This window comes from Megascapheus bottae, chromosome 14 (assembly GCF_031878675.1).
Source record: "Megascapheus bottae isolate mThoBot1 chromosome 14, mThoBot2.hap1, whole genome shotgun sequence".
Classification (NCBI taxonomy): domain Eukaryota; kingdom Metazoa; phylum Chordata; class Mammalia; order Rodentia; family Geomyidae; genus Megascapheus; species Megascapheus bottae.
In genome coordinates, this window is record NC_143522.1 from 14,229,964 (window position 1) to 14,249,120 (window position 19,157).

Consider the following 19,157-nt stretch of genomic DNA (forward strand, 5'->3'; position numbering starts at 1 on the left):
CAAGTGGTAGTGCGCTACGCTTGGGAAAGTCCAAGGATAGTGCTCAGGCCCTGAATTCAAGCCTCAGGACTGGCAAAAAAAAAAAAAGTCTCACCTTTCCTGTGATCACCCAGAAGATCTGCAGATTCCAAATCAGCTGAGAGAACATCTATTGCTCCTGTATGATCAGACTGGATCATAATGATGTCTCCAGATCTTTGTGGAACATGGTATCTGGCCATCTGCACAAGAGAACTCTGGTTAGATGACATGTGAGAATGGCCGAGTCTAACAAACCTCTTTCCTGATGTAGACTGCTTACTCTGCCCTGGTTTAATATAAGATTCTACATTATGACTTCCAAGTACAAGCTGCTTATAAATTCTATGTTTTAATGTCACCAGAGAATGTTTAAAAACAATTTTTTTCTTGGCATATGTGTCAGTCCTGGGACCTGAACTTAGGACCTGGGTGCTGTCCCTGAGAATCATGGGTTCAAGCCAGCTGGGCACAAATGACCATGAGATTCTTATCTCCAAATAACCACCAGAAAATCAGAAATGATGCTGTAGTTCAAGTGGTAGAGCACTAGCCTTGAGCTCAAAATCTCAAAGACAATGCCTAGGCCCAGAGTTCAAGCCCCAAAACTGACAAAAAGAAAAAAAAAATGAGCAAACCAACTAAAAGAAAAGGGAAGTTAAAATACAGTCCAATGATGTAAGATGTTTCACAGTAAGAGTACTTTAGATAAAAGGTGAACACTCCTACCATTTCCCTTACTCTAAAGAGAAAAAAGAGAGCCCTGAGAGCCACTGTCATCCATTATGTGCCTAAATTCTGTTGCCACAAAGCCTTCTGTTTTTTATTGAACTCAGGGCTTCTCCTTACTAGGCAAGTACTTTACCATGTGAGCCCTTGTCCTGTTCTTTTTATGAGGGTCAAAATATACTCCTTACTTCATTGAGGATTCGAGCCCGGTCTTTAGGCAGCAACTCCTGTTCCACTTTTAAAGCCTGTGCCTCCAAGGTACGAGCAGCTTTCTGCAGGTCTTCAGTGACATGCTTGCTCACTGGAGATACCATCTGTGGCCTCCTAGAGAAGGAGAATCTGTCAATTCAAAGGCGCTTTGAAAAGTTACAGTCATTCTCAAGAAACTGAAATAAAACAGTATTAAAAGAACACCTCAACCCTACCTGTACATTCTGCCTTCTCTTGCATTTAGGTCTGTATGACTTTAGCTAACCAATCCCCAGGATTGAACTAGCTCACAGGAAGCAGTAACCATATAAGGACATAGTGACAATGCCAGGGTCCAAGTTCTATGAACCCTCTATGAACTCAGTTATTTGAGATGAACTCTAGGTCTTGTCTTCTTTGTATTATTTCTTTTACTTATTTTATTTCACAAAAAATGAACACATTTATACTGTATAATGTTTCTGACATATGATAATTTAATTTCCTGTTAAGCACATTAATCAGCTATCCCAACAGCTTAAACATACAACGATGTGATTTAGTTGAGTTTGAACAGGAAAAGAATAACTTATGTTCCCATTTCCTCTAACTTCAAAAGATTAGAAAATAAGTTAAAAATCAGTACTAGGGGACTATTCTACCAGCCTTTAGGAAATCTGTTGACCTTAAAAGGCATTATGGTTTTTGTTTTCTTATTTCTTGTCAGAGCTTTTTTGATCAAGGCTAGCACTCTACCACTTTGTGCTACAGCTCTACTACCAGTTTTTGAGTGATTTATTGGAGTCTCAAAGGGACTTTTTTGCTCTGGCTAGCCTTCAATCAAGACCCTCAGATCTCAGCCTCCCAAGAAGGTTAAGATTATAGGCGTGAGCCACTGGCACCCAACTGCTATTTTTTGTTGTTATTTTGGAATCTGAGAGCAGGACTAAATTTAGTACTTGATGCTTCTATTCACTAGCTAGCAATCTACCAACTGAGCTATGCCTCCAAACCCTCAAAATGTTTTCATTAACACTAAAATTTTATTTGCCATATTTGATTCTCATTTCTTAAAGATATGCAATGAAATTTTTCAGAGATTATATTACATATGATACAACAAAATAAAAAAATAAAGCAGAGGGGCCGGGAGTTTGGCCTAGTGGTAGAGTGCTTGCCTAGCATGCACGAATACCCAGGTTCGATTCCTCGGTACCACATACATAGAAAAAAGCCGGAAGTGGTACTGAGGCTCAAGTGGTAGAGCTCTAGCCTTGAGAAAGTCCAAGGACAGTGCTCAGGCCCTGAGCTCAAGCCCATGAGTGGTAAAAATAAATAAATAAATAAATAAATAAATAAAGCAAGCAAGCAAGCAAGCAAGCAAGCAAGCAAGCAAGCAGAGATGAAAATCTAATTTTCATTAAGCCTAACACTAAGGAAAATTATAATGTCTCTTATCTCATTACATTGTCTTTGCTTAGGAAGTTTTTCTTTTCTTTCTTTTTTTTTCTTTTTTTTTTTTTGGCCAGTCCTGGGGCTTGGGCTCAGGGCCCAAGCACTGTCCCTAGCTTCTTTTTTGCTCAAGGCTAGTATTCTCACTTGAGCCACAGTGCCACTTCCAGCTTTTTCTGTTTATGTGGTACTAAGGAATCAAACTCAGGACTTCATGCATACTAAGCAAGAGCTCTACCACTAGGCCAAACTCCCAGCCCCCCACATCCCCCCACACCCGGGCTTTAATTTTTTTTAAATACTGATGATGTCTTAAAACTGTAGTGGCCTGGGCTGACACCAAAGCCTTGCACAGAAGACTTACATGTGCTTCTGCCAGTGCTCAGGAATGCTACCAATCTAAGATAATTTGAAATTACGGTCAATTTAAGAGTTTTGTTTAAACCACTCTGGCAATAGAGTTTATACAATGAAGTAATGACTATCAACTTGTGGTTCATATCCTGGATTAGACAGCAAGATTTCTTCCCCTTGCACAGAACCAAATTTGACACATTCATGTTTCTTTGCACTCTTTATGCAGGAATCTTTTCACTGAAGGTACAGACTTTCAACATCCTAGCTCCATGTGTGAGTACTCTGTTACATTCCATCTGGAGAATTTTTTCCTTTCCTGGTGGTATATAAGAGCACAGCTCACAAGTGGTGGCAACTAACTCATTATGTATAACAGTTAAGTGTATAACTCACATTATGCACACACTCCATGATAGCAATGACAAACTGCTTTATTCATTTGTGACTTCACTGGTACACAGAATGTACCAGGTGTAATACAGTATGTGCCTAATAAATACCTACTGAATAAACAAATACTAGATACCCAAAAATTATTTATTGGATTAATAACTTTGGGTCATAGTATATTATTTGTAATATTGGGGAAGCTGGGACTATCGTGGCTAATCCCAATTAGTTAACCTCACTCTGTATGGCATCTAAAACTTGCATCTCCTCTTTGCCTTTGTGAATGCTACTTTGAACAAAAAAATATGGTTCTGCTCATAAAAACATTTAAACTGAACATGCAATAGCCACATAAATTTACTATTCACATTAACACTGTATGCTCTGGGGAACCAGTGAAGGACATTTAGGGAAGGGAAATATGCAAAACATCTGATGCCAGTGATAAGTCACATAAAGGAAAAGCTTCCACGTTGAGTTCTCTGTTCTGTGCTGACCCGGAGCAGGAAGGACAGACTTCCAACAGAATTTCTCAAAGAAAACAAGAGATTAAAAAGAAAAAAAAAAAACTCCTCGACATTTCTTTCTGCCCCAGCCACCAATTTTGAATAGAGCATTGAGATCACAGGTTATACCTGACAATACTGTACCAGAAGCTGATCAACTGGCTTACAACATTCTCTAAAACATAGCCTACTTCAATCACTCCATTAATAATTCAGGGTTTCCTCTCATTCTAGGACTCATCTTTAAGCTAAACACTCTGGTATCAATGAAGGTAGAAGGATACGATGGATAAAAAAGAAAAATTGAAAAGGACAAATTAAGAAAGTCATCATAGTGGTTTGAGAAAATCATGAAATAAAAAACTACCTCCAACTGTGTGTGGGTGTGAAGAGTATATGTAACTGTGTATATATACACATTTTATGAGGAGAAAAAAAAAACAAATATATTCTCTTGCAAGTCCACATGTGGGCCATATCACATATTTTCACACTTAAACCTGACTTCAGGAGAAGATAAATCAGGATACTACTGTATTAGTCTACTTGTGACTATTTTATTTTCTCTGAAGAATACATGAAAAATGTAGAACTTGAAATATATCTGGTATTGCCCCAAAACACATCTCAGGGCTGATTAGTTACTTCAATGTCTTGTCCTTTAAGGTTGCTGCCTATTTCTTTTACTAGTTCCTTTACTGTTAAAAGACAAAATTTGTAGAGCCTTTTATTCAAAGCAGCTGCTTGTCCCTACCTGTAGGGTAAGGTGTAGGGTGCTGGATCAGAGGCAGAAGCTAGTGAAGCAGTGACCTTGGTGTTGTGCAGATCTTCATTTGCTAGAAAATCCAGGGAACAAGAAGTCATTATATGAACAAGAACATAATCAGAATTATCTTTTTTTTTTTTTTTTTGCCAGTCCTGGGGCTCAAACCCAGGGCCTGGGCACTGTCCTTGGGCTTTCTCAAAGCTAGCGCTTTACCATTTGAACTACAGCACCACTTCCGGTCTTTTCTATGTATGTGGCACCCAGGAATCGAACCTAGGGCTTCATGCATGCTAGGTGGCTGCGCTCTCCCCATCAGCTGCTATTTGGCTTTGAGGTTACTGCATTAGCCCTTCTCTGGGTCCTCAGCACCCTAGCTCAGTGCCCTTACACTGCCTATAGCTTAACCCTTTCTACTTAAAAAACTGAAGCCTAAAGTTTACTTCCCAGTACAAAACACACAGTAACAAAGTCAACATCAAACACAGTGTCAGAGTTTGGTACCAACATGAAAGTGAAAAAACATAAGCAAATATTTTTGGTTTATAAGCTAATCTCTAGCTAGCTCTTATATATGTTTTTTCTTTTGGCCAAGTCATAGTCTTCTAGGTAGATACACCCTTATAATTCATGCTACCCCACTTTCTAAGGGTCCACTATTTCTATTGCTGCCAGTCTGCCAAGAGCCTCATTTCACTGAGGGATGATTCTAAGTGGAACCTACTTCCTAATAAATTCTGCCCTTTGATCACTCCTTCCCACAATATTCTCTCAAATATTTACAGTTGGTCATTACATTTCCCACAAGTTCCTTTTCTCCAAGCTATCATCTCCTCATCACATGAACTTTGAGCATGGTAGCCTCCATACACGTAGCCTCTGACCATGTTGCCAAATCACACAGCTTCTGGCCATGCTAGTCTCTACACTGGCCTCTGACCATGCTGGCCTCCATATCACACAGCCTCTGACCATGCTCATATCCACATTACATAGCCTCTGACCATGCTGGTCTCTATACTGGCCTCTGACCATGCTAACCTCTATATATCACCGGGCCTCTGACCCCTAACCATGGTGGCTTCCTTTTCTTGGTCCACTTAGTTTATTCCACCCAAAGTAAGGAGCATAAGACAGACTGTTGAGTTTGAGTTCATGTATTCAGACTAAGTTCATGTGAAGACCACTAACAGCAATCTCTTACTAAGAACACAATAGTTCTTGGCACTAGGTTTTAATTGAAAAATGAATAAACAGAAGATCTTGGCTGCTCTATAATGGCAATGTCTATAATTCCAACATTCAGGAGTCTGAAGCAGGAAAATCTTGAGTTTGCAGCTAGCAAAAAAAAAAAAAAAAAAAAAAAAGCTGAGCCCTGATGGTAAACACCTATAATCCTAGCTATTCAGGAGGCTGAGATCTTAGCATCATTGTTTGATGCCAACCCGTGCATAATGGTCCCTCTCCCTCTTATCTTCAAGTAATCACCAAAAAGCCAGAAGTGGAACTGTGGCTCAACTGGCCTTAAGAAAAAGAAAAACAAAAAAAAGAAAAGTTCAGGGATAGCATCCAAGCCTAGAGTTCAAGCCATAAGACTGGCAAAATAAAAACAAATGCATAAGGTAAGAAAGATCCCAAATATCTAATATTATGGCCTGTCAGTTTTTATACTAAACTACCCGACTGTGTGGATGGACACTACTACACTCATGTCTCTAAGGGTGGACATCAAGGTTCTTCCCATTCTACTAATATTATATGTTTTGCTACAATGCCTTGATGATACTGCACACTATTACTAGGATCTCTTTGGGATGTATTGCTGGGACTCGAATTTCTAGACCAAACTCTTTTTCACGGGGATCATATATCATTTCATATTTTCAGCAGAAATAAATAATGCTTGTTTCCTACAACTTCTACATCAGAGTGGAATTTTCAAAATTTTAGGAAACAGAGAACATGGTATATGAGGAATGATATCTTAATTTTATTTTTCTGTGAAACAGGTTTTTACCAAGTTACCCCGACTGGTCTCCTAGGCTCAAGTAATCTTCCCCTCTTAGCCTCCAACATATCTGAGACTTCATGCGTGACACTATGCCCAGTCTGATATCTTCATTTTGGTTTTTATTTAGTTTTTAATTCATTTGTGCACTTTAAAATGTGTGTGCGTGTGTGCTGAAATTCCTTGTTAAGGGGTCTAACCATCAAGACTCCTATTATATATTGCCCATTTTCTCTCCAAATTTCACTCTTGCTAGGAAATTTCCCAACTTCCTAATAACACTATAACACTAGGTACAATCCATTTTTCTTTTTTGGGTGTGGTTATGGTCTTCAACTTAGGGCCTGGGCATTGTCTCTGAGCTCTTTTGCACAAGGCTAGTAGCGCTCTACCACTCTAAGCCACAGCTCCAATTCTGCTTTTCTTCTGGCCAATTGGAAATAAGAGTATCTTAGACTTTACTGCCATGGCTGGCTCTGAACCTTGATCCTCAGATCTCAGCTTCCTGGGGCCAGGAGGCATGGCCTAGTGGTGGAGTGCTTGCCTAGCAGGGTTCGATTCTGTGGTACCACATACACAGAAAAATCCAGAAGTGGTGCTGTGGGTGCAAGTGGTAGAACACTAGTCTTGAGAAAGCTCAAGGATAGAACCCAGGCACCCAGGCACTGAGTTCCAATCCCAAGACTGGCAAAAAAAAAACAAAAAAAATCTAAGCTTCTTAAGTTGTTAGGATAATAGGTGTGAGCCACTAGTGCCCAGCTATAACCATTTTCTTATAATTTTTGCCAATATCACCGGCAGGTCATAAGACATTACCATTTTAACTTCCTAATCTTCTAATAATTCATATGATTAAAACACTTATTTATTTATTTTTTGTCAGTCTTGGGGCTTGAACTCAGGTCCTGAGCTTTGTCCTTGGGGCTTTCTCAAGGTACCGAGGAATCCAACCTGGGTCTTCGTGCCTGCTAGGCAAGCACTCTACCACTAGGCCAAACTTCTTGCTCCAAAACACTTTTATGCACCTAAAATCAGTCACTTTTTGTTAAAAGTATGTTCCAAAACACACACATTTAACCTACTTTCCTCACATGACAATGATATTCTTCCATTTCAAACAGACCACTGCCAATGGCTCATACCTGTAATCTTAGCTACTTAGGATGCTGAAATTCGAAGGATCAAGGTTCAAAGCCAACCTGGGCAGAAAAGTCTACCAGATTCACCTCCAAAATTTAAAAAAAACAAAAAAAAACAAAAAAAACAAGCTAGAGGTGTGAATCAACTATGGCTTGCACTAACCCAAACAAGCAATTCAAGTAAATGCAAGACCATGAGTTCAACGCCCACTATTGACTGCACATGTGCGCACACAGGCACACACAGGCACACACAGGCACACACACACACATACACACACACACACATTGAATCTGTCCTTCAATTATCTGCTAAATGTCTTTCCAAAATCAAAAGATACTACATAAAGAAGAATCACATCAAAAAGGGAAATTAGAATTAATGAATCTTCCTCAATTCAACAAACTTTTTGAGAGGCCACAATATGTGTCAGTATGTTTGACAGAGTCAAACGTAACTTGTGTCTTAAAAGAATTCAGTCTAAGCTAGGCACTGGTGGCTCACTCCTGTAATCCTAGCTATTCAAGAGGCTTAGATCTGGGCTTCTGGTTCAAAGCCAGCCCAGCCAGGAAAGTTCATGAAATTCTTATCTCTAACCAACCATCAAAAAAACCACAAGTGGAACTGTAGAGCTCAGAGTGGCAGAACAATAGCCTTGACCACAAAAGCTCAGAGACAGTGCCTGGCCCTGAGTTCAAGTCCCATGACCCACAAAACAACAAAAACCTCAGTCTAGTGCAGAAGATAAGTTCAAAAACAAACCATTTTTACACATGCATGGTATCACTATGAATATAACTATCCATTAGATAGCACATAAACAGAGATTTAACTAAGGGGAAGAAAGGTCTCAAAAGAGGTTCCTGTAACATGACAATTATGCTGTCACACATAAAGTAACACCATGGCAGTTTTGTATGGCTCCAAACTACAGCAAGAACGAGATAGGGGAACTAAGAGACACAGATTTCATTAATTTTACTCAGTGATTACTGAATTTTAACTAGCGTCTTGTCCATCTACAGACTGGTGACAATGCACCGTACACTTACAGTTCTAGTCTCATGAAATTCTCAATCTAGCAGGGAAGACCATGCGAAGGCCTTTCTTCCCCCAAGGATGAACAGAGTGGACTTTGGCAGATCAGCTAAAGAAGGCCTCTGCAGAAGCCAGTAAATATTCATGCAAAAATAACCAAAAGAGAACACATTATATGAGATAAGGGATCTTAATGATGGTTGAGACAGACGAGAGATGACACAAGTGAAAAAAAAAATAAGCAGTCAAATTTGCTGTTGACGCTCCCATGCTATCTCCTAGCAACCTTATTTTCTTTACCGAGTGACCAGCCATCTGCAAAATATTCTGGGATTTTGCAGAGAATCTGTACCAAGTTAATGGCATGCAGTCTCTAGACTCTTCTCAACCCCTTTAAGGATTAATTGGTGCATACATTCATTTATAGTCCCCAAAGACAGTACAGAAAGCTTGGTCTTTGAGAACCACAGCTGTAGGAGTTATCTTTCAATCTTTTGACTTTCAAATACTCAACCTTTTCCTCCCCACAGGTGACTGACATTATAAATAGTACATGTGCATGTCAAAATGGAAGATCTTGTTCAGTACAAGAAAGTCAGGCAACAGCCAACTGATCTAAAATATCCTAGGTACTTGAAATGGAGGATGGGGCCAAGTAGAAGAAGGAGTAGAAAAGTTGAGAAAGCAGGAGGGGAGAATGCAGTAAACACACACACACACACACACACACACACACACACACACACACACACACACCTCCGTGTATATCCTACAAAATTAAGAAAGGAGATAAGGGGGGATGGGAGAATATTGAAATGGCTAAGATTGATCAAGATGTACTATATTCATTGTTGAATGACAACACCTTCATACAAAAAAATGTATATATGTGCCCACCTGGAATCGCAAACCAGAGTAGCACAAAGGAAAGACTGAATTCTAGCAGCAGTCATAGCCCTGACCAAACTCTTCTGGCTGCTTAGCCTTACAAGGATATCTGACCAGCAGGCCATGTAAGTTAATAATCCTGTAATCCAGTCTGCCAAGGCAACCCCACAGACAGGACTTCACTATCATTTCTGATCTTTTTCTCCTTAAGGTAGCCGCTATCCTGTGTGAATCATTCTCTTGCTTTTGTTTTTAGAGAGAACATCTAATATGCACTTCCAAACAGTATTGCATGATTCTGCCTGTTCTCTGGACTCAGAAATATGCAGTAACGCAATGTTTTTCTCTGTGATCTGGCTTATTTCAGACTATTTTAAGTTTGAAAGATTCATCAATGTTGTCATAAGCACAGACATTTTCATTGTTCCACAAAACACCATAATTTATCAATCTGTTGTTGACATCTGAGTTATTTTGGGGTTTGGACTATTATGAATTGTGCTTCTATGAATATTTTTCATATTTCTTGGTGACAGTGACTACAATGAGTATAAACAGGATAGAATGGCTAAGCAACAGATATGTAAATATTAATGTTTGGTAGATAATGCTCTACCACTTGAGCCACAGTTCCACTTTCAGCTTTTTGGTGCTTAATAAGACATAAGACTCTCACAGACTTTCCTGCCTGGGCTAGCTGAGAACAGCAACCTTCAGCTCTCAGCCTAGTCATAAGCCACTGGCACCTGGCCATATTAATATTTTTACCTGGCTACTCTCATGAAATGGTCATGCTCATTTTGTTTATATTTCACTTATATTTCTTTTCTTTTATTTGGTCCGTCATTGGGTTTGAACTCTGAACCTGGGCGCTGTCCTGAGCTCTTCAGCTCAAGGCTACTACCCTATCCCTTGAGCCACAGAGCCACTTCTGATTTTCTGGTGCTTTAATTGGAGATAAGAGTCTCATGGACTATTGTCCGGGCTAACTTTGAACTGCAATCCTCAGATCTCAGCCTCCTAAGTAGCTAAGATTACAGGCATGAGCCACGGCTTCAGGCTAGAAATACACAATTTTACTTCCAGAAGTATAAAGTGTGGATAATGAAATTTTGTTTTAGAGAAAAAACAACTATAAATACATCAATACATCTCTTTAGGTTTCTGGAAATTACTTTGTGGAATATAATCTGCTCTAAAAAAAAGGAAAGGCCAATTTTTAATAGCTTTTAATATATCAGTCAAATATAAGCCAATTCCTAGGCACAACTTAGAACAGGACAGGCCTTCTAAATCTAGATGGCACATGCGAAACACATTAATATGCATATTGATGCATATTAATATCACATATACATATTAATATCTATATTACAATTACATATATGCATGTTAGTTGGATACTTATCAGACTTTAATTATCATGAATATTTAGAATGAAAAAATCTTAACATCAAATTTTAAAAATAGTAACCAAGATAATACTGAAATTACTGCCATGCCCAAAGTCTTGAAAATTATGAACAGAAAAGGAAAAACGAAAACTCACAAATAATAATTTACCCAGGTAACAGTGGCTCATGCTTATAAGCCTATCCAGCCAGAATAAGAGAGTTTGTGAGACTCTTATCTCGGATAACTAACCAGCAGAAAGGTGGAAGTGGAACTGTGGTTCAAGTTGGTAGAGTGCCAGCCTTGAGGGAAACAGCTAATGGACAGGGCCAGGCAGACCCAGGACCTGAATTTAAGCCCTAATACTCTTTTAAATTCAATTCTGCTTGCACAACTTTTGAAAATAATTTTAAATAAACATATATATATATATGCACATACATCTGTCACTTGAAAAAAAGCTTCCTTCTGGCCGGGAGATTGCCTAGTGGTAAAAGTGCTTGCCTGCCATGCACAAAGACCTTGGTTGAATTCCTCAGTACCACATACGTAGAAAAAAGCCGGAAGTGGTGAAGCTCAAGTGGTGAAGCTCTAGCCTTGAGAAAGTCCAAGGACAGTGCTCAGGCCCTGAGCTCAAGCCCAGGACTGGCAAAAAAAAAAAAAAAAAAAAAGCTTTCTCATGCTGGGAGTTTGGCCTAGTGGTAGAGTGCTTGCCTATCATGCACAAAGACCCAGGTTCAATACCTCGGTACCACATACATAGAAAAAATGGCCAGAAGTGGTGCTATGGCTCAAGTGGTAGAGCTCTAGCCTTGAGAAAACCCAAGGACAGTGCTCAGGGCCTAAGCCAAAGCCCAGGACTGGCAAAAAATAAATTAAAATTAAAATTAAAAAAAAAAAGCTAAAATGTATGTAGTGTTATCGGTTAAATAGTTTGAATAATAATAGCTCCTAGTTGAGTTATGCCACTGGCAAAATAAATATGGGCACTCAAAAACAAAAAAAAAAAGCTTTCTCCTCAAGCTGAGAATTCAAAGCCCCATGGCTGACAAAAACAAAACAAAAGCTTTCTGTTAAAAAAAAAAAATGTACATTAAAGTTCCATATAGTTGTCTGACCATGGTGAAAGGAACAAAACAACAGACTGGGTAAAGATTTTTAAAAAGAAACTACCACAGCACTTGTGGCTGGCTCATGCCCATAAATTTAGTTGCTCTGAAGTCTATGAGATCTGAAGACTGTGTTCTACAGCCAGCCCAGGCAGCAAAGTCCAGGAAATTCTTTAATCTCTAGTTAATTACTAAAGGCCAGAAAATGGAGCTGTACCTCAAAGTGGTGGAGCACTAGCCTTGAACATAAGGTATTAGCTAAAGTTCAGGGACAGTGCCCAGGCCCTAAGTTCAAGGCCCAAAACTGGCACAAAAAATAAAAATAAAAAAGCTTTCTAAATTTAAATTTTCTGTATAGTAAAAATATACAGCTGGGTGCTGGTGACTCATGCCTGTAATCCTGGCTACTGAGGATTATGGTTCAAATCCAGCCCAAGCAGTAAAGTTCATGGGACACTTATCTCCTATTAACTACCAGAAAACTGGAAATGGCACTGTGAGCTCAGGGACACTGACTAGGCACTGAGTTCAAGCCCATGAGCAGCAAATACTACTACTAATAATAATGGTATAATTTAATGTTTAAAACTGTTTAAAAATAAAGAATACCAATTTATAATACATGATTTCTAATGAAGAAGCAGAAAAATTAACTTACTTAAAATAATTTACATTTAACAATTTTTTTTTGAATTTAACTCTTTTTTTTTCCCCAGTCTTGGGGCTTAAACTCGGAGGCTAGGCACTGTCCTTAGGCTTTCTCAAAGCTAGCACTCTACCACTTGAGCCACAGCACTACTTTTGGCTTTCTCTGTGGATATGGTATGGAGGAATCGAACCCAGGGCTTCATGCATGTTAGGCAAGCACTCTACCACTAGGCCATGCTCCCCAGCCCTTAACTGTATTTTTTTTTTATTGCTATTCCCAGGGCTTAAACTCAGTCAGGCTCTGTGCACTGTCCCTGAGCTTCTTTCACCAAAGGCTAGCACTCTACCACCTGAGCCACAGCACCATTTCTGACTTTTTCTGTTTATGTGATACTGAGGAATTGAAACCAGGGCTTCATGCATGCTATGCAAGCACTGTTCTACTAAACCACATTTCCAGCCCCTTAAAAATATTTTTAAAAAATTGTTTTAAGTCTATCAAGGTTCAAAGCCAGCCTGAGCACAAAAGGACCTAGGACTCTTCAATTAACCTGTAGAAAACGGGAAGTGGGGCTTGGCACAAGGATAGGGTATAGCCTTGAGCTGAAGAGCTCAGGACAGCTCCCAGGCAGAGTTCAAGCCCTATGACCAAAAAAAAAAAAAAATTGTTTTAAGTCAGGTGCAGTGGCTCATGCCTGTAATTCTAGCTACTCAGGAGGCTGAGATCTGAGGACCGCAGCTCAAAGCCAATCTGGGCACTTTGTGAGACTCTTATCTCCAATTAACTACCAGAAAACTGGCCCTATATCTGACTATTTTTTTGTTTTTTGCCAGTCCTGGTGTTTGAACTCAGGGCCTGAGCACTGTCCTTGGGATTTCTCAAGGCTGGAGCTCTACCATTTGAACCATAACACCACTTCCAGCTTTTTCTGTCTGTAGTACAGAGGAACTGAACCCAGGTCTTTGTGCATATCAGACAAGCACTTTACCAAACTCCTGGCCCTATCTGACTATTTTTAAAATGTGGTTTTCTTTTTCTATTACCAGCATGGTTTCAGACAGTCTGATCATGCTACAGATTTGAGCTTAGTGTGTATTTTGCATTTTCTTTACAAGAAGCACAAAGCAGGGTTTTTTTCCCCAAACATCTGAGTATCAGGTCAGGGTTTGTTTAGCACATATCTCATAAGACTTCTCCTTCATCAAGCAGGCTTTCAAGCCAAAATTAGCCTCATATTTTTATTCCAGTACAGAGAAACCAAAAACCATGCAACACAGTTACAGATTAAGGAGCTTAAAGGGATACAACTCTGTCCTGCAGAGTGGACATGACCCCCAGCCAACATTCCCATCACACACCTTGTACTGTCTGGACTGAATGAGGACACAACTAACCAACTATCTTAACATTACGTAAATGTGCTGTACAAAGTATAATTAAAATAATAGCCTCAGTCAGATAGAATTTTCATGTTTTGAAATAAAATTTTAACAGAACAACAAAAAATGGATTGATTGTTGTTGGGAGCCAAGTGCAGGGTCAGGCTGGCCCATGAATCTGCATCACTGAGTAAGATAACCACACAAAGAAATGAGCTGCCATGTATGAACGCCATGCCTAACTTTGAACTATATCGTCGTTATTGTGAATCACTTTCTGCTGAAACTCGATTACCATTGGGTTATTGCTTTATCACTCTCTGCTGAGACCTATAGTGAGAGTAAACATGTGGACCTCCCCCCGCCCTGCCCACCTTCATGCTAATAGGCTCTTGCACCCTATATTAGCTGAATGTACTTCCTCAATAAACGTGTTCCTGCCTTGACTGGTCTCCCAGACGTGTCTGATTGTTCTTTGGTGAGGGAGGGCTGGGTGCCGGAGGTCAGTCGGCCCTCTCCTTTCTCAGCTCATCTTGGTTGGGGTGTGTTCTCTTTATCCTTTCTGCGGGTCAGGAGAGACCCAGGACTAAAAACCCGGACAGACTGGGGCTCTGGCAATATGATGCCTGTCTAGCAAGTGCGAAGCCCTAAATTCAAACCACACAGTGCCCAGGCCCCGAGTTCAAGTTCCACAATCAACAAGAAAAAGAAATATAGCCAGGCACAGTGGCTCATGTCTGTAATTCTAGATACTTAAGAGGCTGAGATCTGAGGACTGTGGTTCAAAGTCAGCCCCAATTAATCATTAGAAAACGGGAAGTGGGACTGTGGCTCAAGCCACCAGAGTTCAAGCCCCATGACCCACAAAAAAAAAGTAGTAGTAGAAGTAGTAGTAGTAATAATAATAATGGGCCAGGAGTTTAGCCTACTGGTAGAGTGCTTGCCTAGCATGCACAAAGACCTGGGTTCAATTCCTCAGTACTACATACACAGAAAAAGCCAGAAATGGTGCTGTGGCTCAAATGGCAGAGTGCTAGCCTTGAAGAAAAACCCCAAGGCCCTAAATTCAAGCCCCATGACTGGCAAAAAAATATAAAAAAATAAATAAAATAATAATATAAGCAAGTTTACTTGCCCCAGTCCCAACATCTAAATGATAGCTAAATTCTTCCTAACATTAGGTCATAATAGACTTTGCCCTTCCTTTTCCCCAAACCTCAAAAATCTTAAAAAAAAAAAAAAAAAGAATCCTCTGCACTTAAGTGATGATATATATATATATATATATATATATATATATATATATACACACACACACACACACACACACACACACACATGCCTCAGGGAATTTCATGATATAAAAGATTTCTCTAGGGAACTAAAGAACCCAGGTGTCCCAAATAAGAAACTATTAAAAAAAATAAATTAGAGCAGAGCATGGTAGCTCAAGCCTGTAATATCCTAGTTACTTGGGAGGCAGAGAAGCAGAAACTGAAGGATCTTGATTCCAAAGCCAAAATGGAACTGGGGGCCAGCTTGAGTGCTGAGTGGTAGAATACCAGACTTAAACAACAGAGTTATATGACAGCACCCAGGACTTGAGAGCAAGCCCCAGGACTGGGGGGAAAGAAAAAAAAAAAAAAAAAGATTATTACCTGGGACCAGGAGTATGGCCGAGGAGTAAAGTGCCTGCCTAGTATGCACCAATCCCTGGGTTCCAGAAAAAAGCCAGAAGGCTCAAGTGGCCCAGTGCTATCCTTGAGAAAGCCCAAGGACAGTGAGCAGGCCCAGAGTTCAAGCCCAGGACTAGAAAAAGTAAATAAATTAAATGAATTAATTAATTAAATAAAACTAAAAAACTTGGCCAGGAGTTTGGCCTAGTAGTAGAGTGCTTGCCTAGCATACAGGAAGACCAGGTTTCTATTCCTCGGTACCATATATATATATATATATATACACACACACACACACACACACACATATACATATATATATATAGCCGGAAGTGGTGCTGTGGTTCAAATGGTAGAGCTCTAGCCTTGAGAAAGCCCAAGGACAATCAATGCTCAGGCCCTGAGTTTAAGCCAGGAGTGGCAAAAAAAAAAAAAAATCCTTTTGCAGTATTTCCATACTGCCTTAAAAATCCAGCTTAATTTCCACCAAGAGTTTTTCTCAAAAGCAACACTATCTGATATTAGGAAGCAGAAGCAGACCTTCATTGCAGGGATGATCTAATAACTACAGAACGCTGCTTAGCAACATTGCTGGCCTATACTTACTAGAGGTCAATAAGAGCTGCCCCTGGCTATGACAACCAAATCTGCTTCCAGACATTGACAGATGTGCTTCCTGTTAAGAGCTTGGTTATCTCAGCCCTAATTTCCCACATTCACTGGATACACATTCAGAATTTTGTATTGATACTCTCTTTGATCATCTAATTCAGCCAATATTTACAAAACCTTGAAGGCACAACATCAAGGATTGCAGGAGAAAAAGACAAGACAGATTCCATTTCCACCTTCAAGAGGCTTAAGAGGTTAAGTGCATGAACTATAATTTTAAAAAACAACAACACTTAATTACAAACCATTCTAAAATGTTTTTGTTTTGCTGTGGAAACTGAAAGCACTTTGAGAATAAAGACTATAACTTGTCCTGGAGTACACAGACAATTAAAAAGACAGTTATTTCATCAAAATAAGGTGACAATTTCATACAGACAAGAAAACTCTAGAGCTAACTTGTCAAGTTACCTTTTCCAGGGTATACTTTGTTCTTTTGTAAAATGGGAGACAGCAAGTCCAAAACCAATGTACTCTTTATCTGACTTATGTAACTGTAACCCCTCTGTACATTATCGTTATAATAACAAAAAAAATTTTTGAATGGGAAAGAAATGGTTGGCAGGATTGAATCAGATAATACAAGTAATTCTTTTTCTACATTCTGACACAGTGAGTAGTCAATACATGTAAACTTACCATTTCAAGAACAGGAGCTTACCTGCAATGTAATATCAAATTCCTACATAAATAGTAATCAGTTTTTCTTTTTGTTTTGTGTGTGTATAATGCTAAGACTTGAACCCCGGTCCACATGCATGCTACACTGAGCCTATTCCAGTCTAACAAACATTTTAACTAGAAAGGCCTTAAGAGTATTCCAAAAATATAAATATAATAGATTTGATATTTTATCACATTTATATTTTATTTAAATGCTTTTGTTTGTCATAAACACATAAGGAACTAAAGATGAGGTAGCATATACTTAATTTATAAGCAGTAATACCCACAGTAGACAGGTACTCACTTCCTTAATTTTTTAGAAATTATGACTAGCTTAGTATTGCTTCTTTCCTTTTTTCTCTTGTTTTATTTTGTTGTTGCTTCTGATGCTGGGAATCAAACCCAAGGCCTCAGTCATGCTAGGTAAATACTCATCACTGAGCAGCATTCTGATTAAAATTTCTAATGCCGGGCAGGGAGTGTAGTTTAGTGGTTGAGTGCTCGCCTTGCATGTACAAAGCCTGGGTTCGACTCCTCGATAACACATATATAGAAAAGGCTGGAAGTGGTGCTGAGGCTCAAGTGGCAGAGCGCTACCCTTGAGCAAAAAGTGTCCAAGGACAGTGCTCGGAGTTCAAGACCCATGACTGGCAAAAAAAAATTTAAAAAAAATTCTAATGCCATAATTTTTAATTGTACAATAAGCATGAAAAGCTCAAAATTAGTAAAAAAAAAAAAGTGTTAGATGTTTAAAGTAACATAAAGTCATGGGAAAGATTCACAGGTAGATGTGTGTATGCATGTGTGTGAGAAACACACGCACAAGTAAACATCCTAAGAGATATTTGGGATACAACTAGGAAAGCCACCACACAGGCAGGGATAAGGGACACCTTCTCTGGCAGCACTAGTTGAGTTGAGCGAAAACAAACTTTACTCTCATAACGGTTTAGGATAGTGGTGCTATATGCTTCACATCAAATGCCTTAGACACACAGTCCCACTACCCCTACCAGGCAGGTGCTATTAGTACCCACATCTCAGAGGAGACTCAGACACGAGGGTGAAGGGACTTGCTGGGGGTCTCTACAGTGGAGGATTCACTCTGGCTCCTCAGTAGGACCCCAGCCACTGTCCTTGGCGCGTCTGATCTAATGTCACACCTGGAAAATCATCTGCTTAAGGCCTTAGTGAAACCAGTCCCGGTCCCGGGAGCCTCCCCGGAGACGCTCCGGAAGAAACGGTGGGCTGGCAGTCAGTCCCTTTCGTCTTGGGACTCCAGAAACCCACGCAGACACAAGCAAACTTGTGTGGGTGGGAATGGAGACACTGTCGTGCAGCCATCTATTTCCTGTCTCTGCCCAGGCTGGGAAGGCTCATCTCTAAGACCGCCGTCCTGCCTGGGCTCCTCGGCTCTCCCACCCTCAGTCCCAGGCGGGGCTGCAGGGCCGGCCGGGAAGGGGCCGAGGCCGGGGGTCCACGGGGAACCACAAGCAGGGGAGTCGCGAGGCGGGCGGAGGGGTGTCCGGGTCTGCAGCGGTAGGTGGGGTGGACGCATGCGGGTGGGAGGTGAACCCCGACTGGAGACGACGAGTCGGCGAGGAGCGCGGAGAGACCCGGCCCCCAACCATTGCGGCTCAACTCAGAAAAGGAAGCGACACGGGAACCGACACGTTTCGGAATGGGGGAAACGAGGCGCTCGGGGGCCCGCGGGGCCCGCGCGGCGGCGGCGGCGGGGACCGGGCCGGGGCCGCACTCCACAGGCGGCAGAGCTCCGCTCGCCGAGGGGCGGCCGAGGCGGGTCGGCTCGGCCGCGGGGACCCGGGCCAAACAGCGGCGGCGGAGCTCGCGCAGCGGTGCGGGGGGCCCGGAGCCGGGCGGCGCCCGCCCCCCCCCTCCAGCGCCGGAGCCGGGCCTACCTGAGGCGACCGTCTGGCTCCCCTTCACTCGCAGGCGGTCCCCGACGTCTCCCACCGACCCTCGGCGGACTGCGGGGTTCCAGAAGCCCGGCCCCTCAGCCGTCTGCGGATCCGACATCTGCAGCCGGCGTCCAGAGCCTCGCCGCCGCCGCCTGCTACGAATGCCTCCGGAAATAGCCGAAGGCAGAGGGAACGCGACGGCGGCGGACCGAACGCC

The 19,157-nt window shown here is 41.1% G+C and overlaps 1 protein-coding gene across 4 annotated transcripts in view; it reads right to left on the bottom strand.

Annotated features, from left to right (window-relative positions):
* Nucleotides 1–19,157, bottom strand: part of Tmed8 (transmembrane p24 trafficking protein family member 8) — a 30,247-nt gene that overhangs the window by 3,516 nt on the left and 7,574 nt on the right. For 2 of the 4 annotated variants that reach the window (XM_090344603.1, XM_090344602.1), the window contains exons 1-4: nt 18,941–19,087; nt 4,396–4,477; nt 936–1,071; nt 95–221 (exon numbers count right to left, since the gene is read on the bottom strand). In XM_090344603.1, the coding sequence (XP_090200729.1) occupies nt 95–221; nt 936–1,071; nt 4,396–4,477; nt 18,941–19,058 (463 nt within the window). In that variant the 5' untranslated portion in view covers nt 19,059–19,087. Of the gene's footprint in view, nt 1–94; nt 222–935; nt 1,072–4,395; nt 4,478–18,940; nt 19,088–19,157 lie in introns of those variants that run through there. The other 2 variants (XM_090344604.1, XM_090344605.1) reach the window with 2 other exon arrangements.